At 41.0% G+C, this 16,832-nt stretch overlaps 1 protein-coding gene across 1 annotated transcript; it reads right to left on the bottom strand.

Moving 5' to 3' along the window:
* Window positions 1–1,222: 1,222 nt before the first annotated feature.
* LOC116894645 (vomeronasal type-2 receptor 26-like) lies at window positions 1,223–16,434 on the bottom strand. Its single transcript, XM_032896357.1, has 5 exons — window positions 16,150–16,434; window positions 12,010–12,807; window positions 9,760–9,996; window positions 4,777–4,900; window positions 1,223–2,163 (listed from the first exon to the last, which is right to left on the bottom strand). Exons 1-5 carry the CDS (start codon window positions 16,432–16,434, stop codon window positions 1,223–1,225), a joined length of 2,385 nt encoding a protein of 794 aa, XP_032752248.1.
* Between the last annotated feature and the right edge of the window lie 398 nt (window positions 16,435–16,832).

The following is a 16,832-nucleotide window of genomic DNA, read 5'->3' as shown; positions in this document are numbered from 1 at the left end:
AAAAGTGATGACAAGTTACCAGGCTCATGTATATTTGGGTTGTCTTATACTCATTAGTATTATTTTTTTTATTTTGACAAACTGTGGTAGGCAGCATGAGCACAGAATTGCATGTGAACACATAGGCCAGAGTTGTTGGATCCCTGGAGCTGCAATTACAGGTGGATGTAAGCTGCCTGACATTGGTCCTGGCAACACAACTAGGGTCTGAAGGAGTAGAAAGTACTCTGAAACACTAGGCTATATCTTCAGTCCCACAGAGTCAACTGTTAGAACTTCATCACTCCACAGAGAAATACGGCACCCTTACTAATCTCCCCTCAACAAAACTCAAGAAACTATTAGTCTACTGTGTGTCCCTATGGGATTGCTGCTTCAGAATATTTCATTAAATGGAATATTAAAATATATTATTTTGATTGCCTTCCTTAAATGACTATAAAATTCTAAATGCTTAAGTATATATTAAACAATATACTCATTCTTACATTTAATTCTTATTTATAAAAATTTTGCTAGTCATTGAGTAAGCCATACCAAGCATTTGTCAACTCATAAATGTTTAGATTATTTTAGTATATGAATTATGCTTCTCTGAAAATTCATTTACATTCTTAACAGAAATACTTTATATTTCTTGGTTATTTATCTAAGAGTGACACTGATCAATCACATGGCAAGTCTATAAAGGAACTTTCCGTGAAAGATTCAATTCCCACTACTGCCCCACTCAAAACGAAAAGGAGAGAACAATGATCTGCCTCTCAGTTTCACAGATTCTCAGCAACCATTGACATCATCATCATCATCAACTCATGGCACTTTTTCCCACCTTCACACTGGTACTTTGTGTATATGGATGTGACATGTTATGTGGTTATCATGCAGAGGTCAAACCACAAATTAGTAATGTCACTTCACTACATCCATCACGTGGGTCCTGAGCATCACACTCAAGTTGACGTGCTTTCTGGAAAATATTTTAATCCATTGTGCAATCTTCTGTGCTCCCCTTTCAAGACTTTACATTGTTGTCACTTTCAGCAATACCTATGAGCAGAATATTTAGTGACTATATGTCTACTCTAAGTTTAATTGTCATTTGTGTTTTGTTATAAGTACCTTACTTGAACCTTGATCTATCTTTTAAATACATTTTTATCCACGAAGAAACAATGAGTCAAATTCAAGCACTTGCTCTTGGTTACACCCCAGAGAACTATCACCTTCTATGGAGCATGGAACCCTGCCTGTCTTGATGTGCACAGTGGCCTTGCCTTAGCCAGGCAGGGGTATTCTTTTCTGGTTTCAACAAGATGGTGTAGCATTTGGGGATGAAGATGCCACCCAAAAGTCCAGCAGTGGAGGCCAGGATGGAGAAGATCTCTACCGCCACAGTGGACTTTCCCCGGGCACTGTGGTACAGGGGCAGGAAAGCTGTCCAGACACTGCAGAAGAGCAGCATGCTGAAGGTGAGGAACTTGGTCTCATTGAAGACATCTGGTAGGCCTCTGGACAAAAAAGCCACAGAGAAGGTACCCCCTGCTAGGGAACCCAAGTAGCCCAGCACACAGAAGAAGGTGGCACCAGAACCCTCCTGGCATTGGATGACAATGTGCTGGGGCTCTGAGACCATATCCCTGTCTGGGAATGGTGGGGAGGTGGCCAACCACACCCCACAAAGAATAACCTGAATTAAGGAAGCAATGAGGACCACTGAGGTTGAAGCACCAGGGCTCAGGCATACCTGGATCCTGCTTCCTGGCTTGGTGACTCTGAAGGCCAGGACTACTGTGAGAGTCTTGGCCAGAACAGAGGAGACAGCCACTGTGAACACCACAGCAAAGGTGGTCTGACGGAGGAGACAGGTGGTGACAGTGGGTCTCCCAAGGAAAAGCAAGGAACAGAGGGAACAGAGGGAAAGAGAGATCAGGAGGAAGTAGCTGAGAGTTCTGTTGTTGGCCCTGACCACAGGTGTGTCTCGATGCTTCAGGAACACTCCAAGTACCAGGAGAGCCAGACCAGCCAGCAAGATTGCCATCAAAGCCAATATGAATCCCAATGGTTCCTCAAAGGCCAGGAATATCTCTGTCCTGGGGAGGCAATGGTCTCTGGTATGGCTCGAGTACTGCTCCTTGGGGCACAGAAGACATCTCTTCATGTCTATGGGTGACACAAAAACACTATGTCTGTAATAGTATAGGGACTTCACTAGCTGTCAAGGAAGGTATTTCAAGTGTTAATTTCTCTTGCAGCCTCTCCAGAATTTAATATATTTATGAATTATTCTTGGTGGCCAGGGATGGAATTTAGTTAGATGTACAAAAACATGAATACTCTATAGCTGTATTACTTGGAGAGGTGTGGGTATTTATGTCTTAAAATGGTATCTCCTTTAACACCACTTGGCCTTGAATTGGCTTTGTTGCAGATTATCTTGAATTCCTAAGCCTCCTTCCTCATCCCCTTAAGTGTTGTAGTTATAAAATTGCACTATTGTGCCTAAATTATGTGAGTTTGTGGGTGTCCATTTTTGCGTGTGTATATGTATGTTTATTAGAAATACATGCATGTAGGATCTAAGATTATCATTAGTCACTTCCCACACCTTATTTTACGAATAAAATTTCTTCATATATAGTATATATTTAATAGATTTTTACATTTTGCTGTGATATGTATGTAGGTAGGCTTAGGAATGCCACGGTGTACACTTGGAGGTCAGGATAAATTTTAGAAATTTAATCCTCTCCTTCCACCATGTGGATCTCAGGAGCTGATCTCAGGATATCAAAGCTAATAGTGAGTACTCAAAACCACTTCACAAGTCTCAACAACTTATTTTTTAGAATTACTTACTTTATTTTGCTATTTGGAAGTATTGTCTGTACATATAAAAGGCCATCATGTGAATGCCTGGTAGGGGTAGAAGTCAGAAGGTGGCAGCAAATGGCCTAAAACTGTACTTACACATGGTTGTGAGTCACCATGTGGATATTTCTAACTGCTGAGCCATTTCTCTCCAAACCCTTTCCACCCTAGTTTTTTTAGAAAAGATCTCTCACTGAACCTAGAGCTCACTGAGTTGACCACATTTCACTTATGTGAGCTTTTTAGTGGTTCATTTTGTTCTCAATTAGTAAAAGGTCACATTAACAACTGTTTTAATCTGAGTCACGCTCCCAATAATACATTTGTTGAACTCCTATCCATCAGTATCCTGAAATTTTTCATCAAGTTAACTGGAGATGATGTAATAAAGGCTAAGTGATGTCACCAGGGTAGATCCAAGTTCCAACAGGACTGTGACAATAATGAGAAGGGGGTGTTGCGGCTGTGACAGCAAATAATTTAATCTCAGCACCTGAGAAGCAGAAAAAGTTAAATATCTTTCCATTCACAGACTGGTCAAAAAGGTGAGATCAATGCCAGTCAAAGCTGTATTGTATAACCTTGTCTAAAAGCCAAAGAACAAACTGAAAAGAGTGCAGACAGATAAACATGCACACATGTACACAGCACACCCTCAGACTCAATCTTCAGCAAAATTCAACCCTAATAGCAACTTCATCTTACATTTCCAACTTTCAGCATATAAAGTAGTAAATTCTGCAGAAAAACAATCCAGAATGTGATAGTCTGTTCCAATTCAAACACCAAGATGAACCCTACTAATACAAAGAAAGAAGTCACAATACATCTTCCACCATGAGGTTTAAAAAACAAGTGAAATTGAATAGTGTCAATAGAAATCAGGGTGTCCCCAGTGAACTAGATTGTTGGGGGGAGGGCGGCAATGGGGGGAGGATGGGGAAGGGAACACCCATAAAGAAGGGGAGGGGGAGGGATTAGGGGGATGTTTGCCTGGAAACCGGGAAAGGGAATAACACTCGAAATGTATATAAGAAATACTCAAGTTAGTAATAAAAAAAAAAAAAGAAATCAGGGTAGAAGCTTGTGAAAGTACCTAATGCTATGCTTCTTTCTAGTTTGTTCATCTGTTTGTTTTGTTGGTTGGTTTAGGTTTAACTAGACAGGGTTTCCCTCTATAGCCTTGGCTGTCCTAGAACTCACCCTGTAGACCAGGTTGGTTTTAAACTCATTGAAATGAGCCTGCCTCTGCTTCTCAATGCTGGAATTAAAGGCCTGTCTGCACCACTAACACTCAGCTATGCCATGTTTCTTGATCAGGGTCCAGAGGTTATATGCTGTTTAGTAAATGTAGTTCTGAATGCTTTTCTTTGCCCTTTTGCTACAAATAACAATAGGGCATTTCTATGCCTACGTTAGCTCATTTTAGCTCCCAAATATGTAAACAGAGACCTAATAAGTTTATTAACAGACTTTAGGGATTATGCTGGGCAGATACTCATCTGTTTTATGTATAGCTGCCTACTTCCAGCCACTTGACATTACGTGCAATCTGAGTCTTGCACGGGATCACTCTATTTCATGAGATCACCTTTAAGAGTTCAAAACCCCACAGCAGGTCCATTCTCTACATCACTACTGTCATGCTGCCTGTAGATCAGAATTTAAGCTCTCAGATACTGGTGTAGCAACATTCCTGACTGCCTTCTGACACATATCCTACCGTTATTATCATGGACTCAACCTGTGAAACTCTAAGTAAGCCCCATTTCAATGTTTCTTTTAAATTCTGCCTTGGTGATGGTGTCTCTTCACAGCAGTAGAACAGTTGCTGAAAATTGGAGAAATACAGGATGTTCTCAGTGCCATGAACCTCACTCAGATTACAGGTCAATAAGCTCTTACCTCTTTGGTCTGCAAACTGTCCTTCAGGGCATGGACTGCAATCAAAACAGCAGTGGGGGGCTCCCAGTCTGGGCACTTGGCTGAACCCTGGAAGGCAGCTTTCACTGCAGATGGAGGTGGGCACCTAGTGACAAGAAGCATAGTGTCACCAGTGACTCTCCAGGGATACAGATGCTTGAAATCCCAGTGAGAAGCAGAATAGAACAACTTTCTCTCAGCTAACTAGAGGAGAGGCCTTTCAGAAAACATTGATATACCTAGTGATTCTATACTACTAGGTACTATTGTACATAATAGAGGATGGGCTACATATAGTTTCATTAGCTAATAGCTTAAAAATATAGGTAACTATGAGAAGGTTTAGCTTCTAATCTCTCTGTAGCTCATATGTTAACAATTGCAGGTAAAGGGCTGTAGAGATGGCTCAGCTGTCAGGAGTACAGGGTGCTGTTGCAGAGAAGCAGTGTACAGTTCCCAGCATCCACAGAGCACCTCACTGGAATGCCAGGTGCAGAGGATCCAATTCCCTCTTCTGACTTCCTCAGGTAACAGGTAAAAATATAATACAGAAATATGTGTGCAGGCAAAGTATTAATACATGCAAAATAAACAATGAAGACAATTATAATATTGTCAGACATTACAGAAACATGCCATGCCTTCTGTCAAGTCAGCCTGTTTATCTCAGTTACTCAGTAAAACCATTGTTCCACTATTTGCCTCTATTTATCTACTTTTCTTTCTTTTGAATACAGCCCATAGACTGAGCATTCTTCCAATGATACTCTCAATATTCTCTTTCTTACTCTGATGCTCCTTGCTGCCTTGTGGCTTACTTGCTGACCTCCAGACCTAACTCAAAAGAATGTCTTTCTTCCTCTTCCCCATCTTCCACCCCTGTGAAGATGTTGAGATTTACAGTTTTACTGTCCTGGGGTTTTCTCATAAACTCTAATACTAAAGTGTCATTGAGCTTCAAAAAGACTAAAATTGTAGATAATGACTACATTACACAGGCAAGGATCAAGATAGAAATGTGTGATGCTGAGGTGTCTGCCACAGCACAAAGCAGCAGAAAACTCAACCAGGTCAACCCCATTTTTTTCTCATTTTTTATTGGATATTTTCTTTATCTATGTTTCAAATGTTATCCCCCTTACTGGATTCCATCTGGAAGCCTGCTATCCCATCCCCCACCCCTTGCCTCCCTGAGGGTGCTACCCCTCCCATCCACCCACCAACTCCTTCCAACCTCCCCGCTCTGGCATTCCCTTACACTGGGGCATGAAGCCCTCATAGTACCAAGGGCTTCTCTTCCCATTGATGCCCGATAAAGCCATCCTCTGCTACATTTTAGGCATGAGCCATGGGTTTCTCCATGTATACTCTTTTTTTGGTAGTTTAGTCTCTGGGAGTTCTGGAGATCTGGTTGGTTGATATTGTTTTTCTTCCTATGGGGTTGAAAACCCGCTCATCTGCCTCAGTCCTTTCTCTAATTCCTCCATTGGGGACCCCATTCCCAGTACAGTGGTTGGCTATGAGCATCTGCCTCTATATTTGTCAGGTTCAGCAGAGCCTCTCAGAAAACAACTATATGAGGCTCCTATAAGCATGAACTACTTTGCATCCCCAATAGTGTCTGGGTTTAATGACTGTATGTGGGATCGATCCCTATGTGGGGCAGTCTCTGCATGGCCTTTCCTTCAGTCTCTACTCCACACTTTGTCTCCACATTTCCTCATGTGCCTATTTTGTTCCTCCTTCAAAGAAATACCAAGGCATCTACAATTTGGTTTTTCTTCTTCTTGAGCTTCATGTGTTCTGTGAATTTTATCTTGGGCATTCTGAGATTTTAGGCTAATATCAATGAGTGTATATTATATATCTTCTTTTGTGATTGGGTTACCTCACTCAGAATGATATGTTCTAGCTCCATCCATTTGCCTATGAATTTCATGATGTCTTTGTTTTTAATAGCTGAGTAGTACACTATTGTGTAAATGTACCACATTTTCTGTATCCATTCCTCTGTTGAAGGACATCTAGGGTCTTTCTAGCTTCTGTCTATTATAAATAGACTGCTGTGAACATAGTGGAGTACGTGTTCTTGTTATATGTTGGAGCATCTTTTGGGTATACAGACCAACCCTGTTGAAAAGTGCTTCAAAACAGTCCTCTAAACACTTAGCATGTATCCTTTATGCCTTACAAATCCAAGAATGGAATCTCATTCTTATAAGGAAACCTTAAGAGCACCATACAAAGGAGATACCACCAGTTAGATGCCACTAAGTTAGACAAAGTTACAGAGGAGGAGAATGTGTCCACTAGCATATGCTGAAGTCCAGCCCAGCATCACAGGGCTACCCAGGAAATGCAGCAAGTGTAGCAATGGAAATCAGGGCCAGAAGGTGATGGCTTCTTGCAATTTAACTTTTTAACTCCTTGCTATTCAATGACCAAAAACAATTGGCTTCTGGCAATTAACTCCTTCTGACAGTAGCAGAGGGAAAGAAAAGGCTTAGTTATTTCAATTCTTTCTCTTTGACCAAGGCTACTCACTTACCAGGCAAGTGGCTCAGAGTACATTAACTCTTTCTGAGCCAAAGAGAAAAGGAAAGGAAAGGAAAGAGAAGGTAAGGGAAGGAAGAGAAGGGAAGGAAGGGAAGGAAAGGGAAGGGAAGGAAGGGAAGGGAAGGGAAGGGAAGGAAGGGAAGGGAGGGAGGAGGGAGGGGGAGGGGGAGGAGGGAGGGAGGGGAGGGGAGGAAGGAAAGGAAAGGAAAGGGAAGGGTAAAAAAGGAGAAAAGAAAATTGTCAGGCACATACAGGGACACAAATACAAGATGAAAATAAAGAGGGCTATACTGTCACTTTTTTATACTTGTTAGTTTTTATACTTTCCCAGAATAACTGATCACATGGTTTTCTAAGTTGCATTTCATAAGTTCACAGTAAGTTTAAGTCAATGGTTCATGTCATAGATCTATAAGATTTAAGGGATTGCAGAATTGCCTCATGTCTTTCTATTAAGACTATTATCTAAACATTTATTATCTGTTACTAGCTCCATAAGATCATTATAAAGTTAAAGCAATAATTTTATGCATAAGTTAGCAGTACTGCTTTGTCAAGAGACAAATCATCTGCCTTGTGTCTTATTATTTTCAAGCATTGTATAGATAGACTAGTCAAGCATTTATTTTCTGTCCTTGTAGCTATAATAAATTGCCCATACCAAATCCATGACCTTTACTTACCAGTTATTGCCTTTTTCCTAACCTAGAAGGAATGTTTTTCTTGACTCTACATTTGTTCCAAGCCTCTATTCTTTTCCTAGAAAAATACCCTCTGATGCATGAAACTATTTTCAGCTTTTATACTATAGGGGCCTTGAGATTACTTACATCAATTTAGGAATGCAATGAAATCATTATCAGGAATTAGGAAATCATCAATTCACCTACACAGCATTACGACTAGAAAGTACAAATTCATATTGATTCTGCAGGAAATCTGTCAAATAGGGTAGGTTGATACACAGGAATCATTAGGCCATATAATAGTGATAGGAAAGGCATATCAGCAGCAAGAAGCAAACCTAGGATGAAGGCTCTAAGAACCCCACATCTCAGAATGCACCCATCTTAGCTATGCAAAATGGTGGGCCATCTCCAAAATAATACTTGCTTGCCATAGCCTTTCCAAGAGGGTTTATGACAGGCGTAGGACAGGAAGCTGAGTTATTTTGATACATCAGACTATACACATAGACAGGTCGATATCAGAGCAGCTGGAACTTTTGTTAATAAACATTAGCATTTGAAACTCAAATGTTTCCCAAAATCTTGTGTATTGCACCAGTGGTTACAAGATGATGGATTTTTAAAGAACCATTAGATATGGATACATCTGATCTAATCAATTCCTTAAAGGACTCATAATTTGATTAGGCATTGTAGATGGTGGAAGAAGGACATGGGAATTGAGGAAATTGTCATGGGGGGGGGCTGTTCATTGGTAAGATGTACTGTGTTTACCTATTTAATTTATCTAAACCATGACCTCCAACTCACTGGTTCACACAATCACCACATGTCTGCTGACAGCACATACTGCCTCAACCACACACACACTCAAAACAAAGGATCCATCTGGTCTTGGACTTCAGACACCAGGAGTCAATAAAATCCTTTTCTAACTTCACACTGTTTCTCAGGTATTTGTCATGGTTGGGAAATCTATCACAGCGAGAAAACTGAGAGTGTCAGCTGAGTCTAATCCTATGTGGCTCATGGGAAGGTGTTGGTTTAGAGAGTCATTATATTCCTCTTCACAGAGCAGGCCCTATAAACAGACAATGATAATACTCTCAAAACACTACCAGGTAGATTCTGTTTCTATTTTGTGAGTCTAGTATGTTCTTTCCTCCCATTTTACGAAAAGGTTTCGTGTGTGTGTGTGTGTGTGTGTGTGTGTGTGTGTGTGTGTGTGTGTGTGTGTGTTTTACATTCGTGTGGGATCATGTACATGTATGTATGAATGCATATGGAGACCCAAGGGAATTATCCTCCATTGCTTTTCTACTATGCACATTGAGGTTCAAAATAAAACCCATAGAAAACTGACACAACTAGCCTTACTAGTTAACTTATTTTGAGCATCTCACTCACTGCACCTTCCAGGGATGAAATTATGGGTGGACCACACTGCCCAGTTACCATGTACAAGTGTTCTGGAGATCTTGACCTTTAGCTTGCTTACACAACAAACACTTTAAGCACAGAACCATCCTTACAACCCCAGGTCTAGTGCATTCACTTTTGCTGCTCAAAAAGTCTCACTCAGAAGAAGGTCTCTAAGGTAAAAAGCATGGTAAATTATAACTGAATGGCCTAATCCAGAGCCATTTCCACTTCATGCATAAGTAAACATGCATGACCCTAGACTTGGAAATTCACTGAGACTTTAAAACACTAGGACAACAGTTATCTCTGCATTCAGGGAACTCACTTGGAGATCCTCCTTCAATTGGATCATCATTTTGTTCCCTGAAGAGGCTTGAGGGTTTATCATGCCTACATGGACCAAGTGAAATACACCATTGGGGGTCTTCTGCCCTTGCAAAATGTCAAATTTTGTCACCAAATCTCCATTGGCATCAAACATAATCTCACTTCCATCAGGAGTCCTGAAGTGTACCTTTTTGAGGGCATGGAGCAGCTGAGAAAGAAAAGAAAATATTGTTGATACCAACTGTCCATTGTCTTGTCCAAATGGTGTCTGAAGTGACACAGAACCTCTTCAACCAAAAACTGGCCACAGTGGCCATAAGGGGGCTAAAAGACCTGTGATATTTCCAAGGACTCAAGAAAATATTCTAGCTTTACTAAATTAATAGTTCATAATACTTGATCCAGATCATTTTTAAAAGAGAATATACATCTCATGTAGTGGGGATTTCAGGGAACAACTCAAGAGGAATGCTCTGTTCTGCTGCCATGTGAGACATAGGATTGAACTGATATTTGGAGACAAGAGCCTTTATGCACTGAGCCATCCCCTCAGCCTGAAAATTGCAGCCAAAACATCACAATGTGATCCTGACTCCACGGTCTCATTTGGCTGTGAACTACTGTCTCAAACTTCCCATCATACTCTTTAGACTCCAAACCATAACAAGCTTTCCACAGACGGGCCCCAGCTAACCTAAGCCTCCCAATCACTCTGACACATCTGTCCCACTTCTTAAGCTCCACACGTGGCTCATCTTATTTATCTCCATTCTAGGGTGTTGGTAAATACTGTCCCTACCTACTGCAATCCTATGACTTCTTCCCATATTGAGATTTCTTGTCCTTGGTTTGAACCTCGGGAATTTCCTGACAGACAGGACTTCTCACCCTTCACTTGCTCATCACTCCTTCATTTACTTTACATCTTCATTCTAGATTACACACATATAGTTATCACCACACCCATATATGGTTATTTTGTGACAGTATCTTGCTGTGCATTCTAGGTTGGCATGGAACGTGCCTCAATCTCCTGTGTACTAAGATAACAGGCATGAATCATTCAGCGCAGCTTCCTGCAATTTTTAATCTCTCCATCTCAGCCAAAAAGACAACAAATATAACTGTTCAAAACCATGTATATCTTACAACAAGCACACCGAGATACAGATACTCACTGAATGTTATAAAAAATAAAAAGCAGCCCCTCCTTAGCCACCACACTCACTTTACCTCATCAGTGAGTAATGTGTCTTTCAAGGGTCATCTTACAGATCTATGCCTAGTCTACCCTGGCAGACTACAAAAGATAAGTGACAGATACATACATAGATAGATCAACAGACAGATAGAAAGATAGACAGGCATATACTGGAGGAAATGAAAAATGTATTACATAAATGTATGAAATTATAAAATACTATTATTATACTATACATAAAAAGGAGGTAAGGACATGGGAGTTGACTCAGTCGTTAAAGTTCTAGCCACACAAGCTTGAGAATCAGACTTCAAATGCCCAGAACCCTCCTAAATATCAAGTGGATATGGCAGCTCCTCTATAATTATAACATTATGGGGTAGAAATAAGAGATGCCCAAAACAAGCTGTCGACCAGGACAAGCCGTATCATCAAGTTCTGTGTTTGAGTGAGAGAACATGCCCCAAAGAGTAAAGTAGAAGAGTGATGAAAAAGTAATTCCTCATATTCTCAGACATTCTCACAAATATGTACATAGTTGTGTGCACTGTGCACACCTCAATCATGTGACTGCATGAATACATACATGTGCCTGCCACACATGCATGTATATATGTATACATATGTATATATGTGTGTGTATGTATATATATAATAATTTTTGATATCTCTTTGAAATTCTGACTTTCAACATGCCTATACTAAAAGCATTCACTGTATATCTAAGCTCAAATTTGGTACATTAAAAAGTTTACTGTTATAGGAAAATTAAATGTACTAGGCATCTTATACTTGTACAAAAGGAACCCCATAGGGAATGGATTGATCTGAAATCACACACAGAGCATGGATTTCTTCTGCAATGCAACTTCAATGGTGGTATATAAGGGCAAATATGGAACATCCTTGCCGAAGCATATAGTATGCTGTACTTCTAAAGCTTTGTAAAAAAAAAAAAAAAGCATTATTCCTGTTTCCCAACCATCCCTGAACCAACCACTCTACAGATGTCTCTCTCACCTGCCAGTGATGGAAGTCCTGGGGATTTGTGCCTTTCCCATCCTGGTGCTCACTGGCTATCATATCATGCAGGGCATGGGCAATGCTGTAGACAGCTGTATAAGCAGCATCAATTTTACTCACTTCTGGGAAAGGATATGGCTTGTTCTCCAGACTCTCATTCCCTGAGCAGAACTGGACACCCTCTGTCACTGTGCTGTTCTGGTAGGGCCATGTACAATCAAACGTAAACTCCCAGAACTTCTTTATAAACATGTCTTCTGGGATCTGGCTGGGATGCAAGTGAGCAAGGAACTCAGGGAAGCCAATTGCCCTGCTGCTGTGATACAGAAGGCCAAATGTGCCTTGCAAGACCTGAGAAACACCTGGAATGCTCAGACTGAGTGTCATGTGCAGAGTGTCATTGCTGACCCATACCTGCCCTGAGACAGGGACAGCCAGTAAGCCATGCAAGATGAGCTGGAAATTTGAATTGCTTAAGAAAACCAGAACAACTCTGGCTGTACATTTCTGCATCTTCTGGACAGTCTCTTCAATCTTCCCCAAGGACTGTTGGGAAGGCACATGGAGGTGAAACTCAATACACACACTGGCTGCACTCAGCTGCTGAGTGGCCAGAGAACTGGCCTGCTCTCCAAAGTCATCATCTTGGGCCAGAATGATTACCCAGGACCACTGAAAGTGAATTATCAGCTGAGTAACTGCATGACAGGATGTGAGATCACTAGGCAGTGTCCGAAGGAAGGATGGAAACTGGATCTTGTCACTCAGGCTAGGTAGGGAAGATGAATAACTGATCTGTCAAGGAAGAGCCAGGCAATAAGAGAGTAATTGAGATCAAGGACTCAGGAGCAAGACAATGCTCTGAATCGAATGTTGGAAGGATGAGGCTAAAGAGAAGGCTCAGCAGTTCCAGCCCTTGTTCAACTTGTAAAGGACTCCCAACACCCACATCTGGTGGCTCACAACTGTTTGTAACTCCAGCCCCAGGAAATCTGACTTGCTTCTGGCTTCCTCTCACACCTGTTGCATAGATTCACACAGACATATACACATACACATAAATGTAAATTGTAACCTAAAGCCTAACAATTTTCATGAAAAAAAATGAAAATAATGTGTTATGTGTAGCTTTAGCTGACCCACCTATACCTCCAGTAATAGGTCACACAAGCAATGCCAACCAAAGTTTCCTCAAAACCACTGATAAAAGAAACACACACAGTTGTTCCTTTTCAACTTGCCTTTGGACACAATTGCTGAACACTACTATCTCCTGCCTGGAAAAGTCTGCCCTTAACAATATTCTTATTGCCACATGTCCTACCTGCCCTCAACTTTAGTTGCTAAGATACATCTAGTCCCTGCTAAACTTCCCTGACTACCAGCCTGTAGGAGTGGCCACAGGTCACACTCCTTCTGAGACCTCACATAGCTGCTTGATACCTCTCTCTCTCTCTCTCTCTCTCTCTCTCTCTCTCTCTCTCTCTCTCTCTCTCTCTCCTCTCTCTGTGAACACTACCTTCTACTCTCTTGCATCTATCTGTCTCTTTCCCTCCAGGAACCTGGATGTCCCACCGATAACTTATACCCAGCAATTTACTCATGGCTTCTTTACTGACAGATCAAGAACCAATTGGGAACAAGACAGCATAAGAACCAACCCTACAAAAATGCTTTGAGAAAGGTCCTGATTCTACCAAGTAGCTGTGTGACCTACACTAGCTGATCATCACAGACAGCCCTGTAGCTTCTCAAAAGAAGCCCAGAACTATATCTTGACTATCAGCACCTGTCGTTCCCACTGCCCACTCATATATTTGATTCCAGCACCTCAGCAAGGCTTTATCTGAACCTCTCATTTGCATACAGCTGTTAGAAAATTCTTTAGAAAATTCATGTGTGTGTTTGTGTGTGTGTCTGTGTGTGTGTATGTGTGCGTGTGTGTGTGTCCTTATGTCTGTCTACCTGTCTGTGATGATGCATATGTAGATATAGAAGACAAATTGTGGGGACTGGTTTTCTTTTTCCACCTGGTGGGTTCCAGAGGCTCAAATTCAAATTATCAGACCTTGTTACAAAGCACCTTTGCCCAATGAGCCACCTTGCTGCACCTGATAAGAATTAATGAATTATAGGCTCTTATCAGATTAACATTGTGAGGTTTTCCAAATTTAAGAGAAATAGGAATCTCATTTATCACTTTGTTGAAGAAGAGGTGTTAATATGTTCTCAAAACAGAAAGTACTTGGAGATATAACAAGTGGGTTCTGTGTCTGTGGTGCTTTGGTCTGGTCTGCTGTGGTCTGGTGTGGTGTGCTATGGTCTGGTCCCATCTGGTCACATCTAGTCTGCTCTCTTTGGATTTGAGAGGCACTGAATGTGACTGTCAGTCACAGAGTATGAGTGAAAACCTTCTTCTACAAAATGTGTAAAGTTTGTACAGTCTTAAGACAACGGCCCTAGCATCTGGTTGCTTCATGTGGAAGGAAAAGGCTCAATCAAACTCATGCACGTGGTCTTGCCAGCTCTTGTTATGTTTGGATTGCAGGTAAGCAAGGATCACTTCTATGTATCAGTTTGTCCCTTGAAACACACAGTACTATTTGAAAACAAATTATATTTAATACAAATATTGTGTCAAATGTAGACTAAAAGCAATTTATTGATTCTTAGAACTCAGTATTTTATTATTATCTTCAAATGAGTATTTTGCCTATATGTATGATCTGCACCACATGTGTGTCTGCTAGACCTGCAGAACAGAAGAGGGAGTCACATGTCTGGAGATGGAGTTACAGATTCATATAAGCCACTGTGTGGTTATTGGGATTTGAAATTTTTCAAAAAGAATATCCAGTGCTCTTCACCTCTGAGCCAAATCTCCAGCCATGAAATTCAAATTTAAATAAAATTTATCTTGCAGCCCTACACGTTGGAATTCAAGAGGTCCTTTTAAAATATTCAATATATCAAGTTTCTGTTCTGAGCATAATAGTGCACAACCCTCAGAAATCTGAGGAAAATGAATCAAGAATTAAAACGCAATCTATGTTACCCAGAGAGATGCTGCCTACACACACACACACACACACACACACACACACACACACACACACACACACACACACACACACACACACTACACACCTGCAAAAAACAGAAACAACGTTTGGTTTAGAAATTGTGATTATATAGAAAAAAAAAATGAAGTGTCTACTAATTTAAATATGCCTAGCTTGAAGGAGGCCAAGATACCATGATGGCAAAAAGCACGTACTAGGAGCTCAGATGCTAGTATTCATGTAACAAGTTGGGAATCCTACTCACAACAGTATCCTCAGCTCCAAGAGGTGTGCACAAGGACACGAGGTGGAGCTTTCAATATTCCAGCCTGGTCAAGAAACCATGGGCTGTAGGTTCAGGAAGAGATCTTGACTCACAGAATAGGTGAGGAGTGATGAAGAAAACCTCTTCTAGCCTTCTCAGATATGAAAAGGTTCATGTAACACACTCACACACACACAAAACACACACACACACACACACACACACACTTGTTTAAAACACGGACAGAGTTACTCTCCTCTCTAATAATAATTGATTGATGGATTGATTAATAGGGTGATGAAGAAATGACTGAGTGGTTAATACTACGTCGTGCTATTTCAAAGGATCCAAGTTTCGTTTCCAGCACCCTCAGGACACATAAAAACCATACGTAACTATATTTTTAGAAAGTCTAATGCTCTCTTCTGATGTTCACAAGCACCAAAAACTCATGTGGTACACACACACACACACACACACACACACACACACACACACACACAAACACAAACACAAACACATATATACATACAGGCAAAATATGCAATACATATAAAATAAAAATAAGTAAATCTGTAAAATATATTTTAAATAATAAAAATGAAATTGTCTCCATTTTCTTTTCAATGGAGGGGAATGATAATTATTTGTAAACTATCTATACATTGAGGAGAGAACCATGTTGGATATTGAGAATATTCAGGGAACCTGACTCCTCAGTAGAGCTGCTCACTACTGTGACCATCACTGTCAATGTCACTATCATCACATTCACCACATTCCCTAAGAATAAGGCTTTAAGCAACTCACCTGGGGAAACTTGTATAGCCCCAGAAGTCTGGCCATGGGTACAGACAGGGATGACCGCGTGTCCCCAACCAAGGCAGCCTGTGGAGAGCCATGACAGCATGTGTAGTTGGGGATGGGCTCCTCCTGCCCTGTGAGAAATCCCATTGTCTCATAGAGTGCACCATGAACTGAGTCCCCAGAGTTTTGAATGGAGAAACCCAGTGTTAAATTGGGCAATAATTGAGTACTCTTATTAATCTCCTCAATGGCAAAGACAAAACTCTGCATCACCCGGTAACCCCACATGGAGACACTGAGGGAAAAAGAAGCCCACATTTATCACTCATTATGGGACATAATGTAACAAGAATGAACACTGTGACCCAAGTGATCTGAGTGAAAACCTACATATCCTCAAATATTTGTTCAGACATGTGCACATCAGCACACTTGAGAAGACTCAAAGGGGAGCCGGAGGGAAGGCAGAGACAGTAATCACAGGGAGAGTTTCAGAAGACAGTGAGCTGTGTCGGTGACCCACTTGCTCAATCCCACCACTCAGTAGGAAGAAGGAGGTAGGTCTCTGTGAATCAGAGAAGAAAATGTGATCTACATGGCTAGTCCAAGGAAGCTACAACTACACAGAGAGACTCTGTCTCAAGGAAACAAGGAAAATAAATCTACTGAATAGTATGATTGGTTAT

Source organism: Rattus rattus, chromosome 2, assembly GCF_011064425.1.
Source record: "Rattus rattus isolate New Zealand chromosome 2, Rrattus_CSIRO_v1, whole genome shotgun sequence".
Lineage (NCBI taxonomy): Eukaryota > Metazoa > Chordata > Mammalia > Rodentia > Muridae > Rattus > Rattus rattus.
The sequence above is the reverse complement of the archived record's forward strand: the minus strand, read 5'-3'. Positions and strand labels throughout refer to the sequence as shown.

Bases quoted from the DNA above. Each gene is read 5' to 3' on its own strand.
- LOC116894645 (XM_032896357.1), bottom strand. From the start codon at position 16,434: ATGTGGGGTTACCGGGTGATGCAGAGTTTTGTCTTTGCCATTGAGGAG. The intron at 12,808-16,149 runs GTGAGTTGCTTA...CTTCCTTGACAG, and splicing joins GGCTATACAAGTTTCCCCAG to ATCAGTTATTCATCTTCCCT. The intron at 9,997-12,009 runs GTGAGAGAGACA...TTTCTTTCTCAG, and splicing joins AGGACTTCCATCACTGGCAG to CTGCTCCATGCCCTCAAAAA.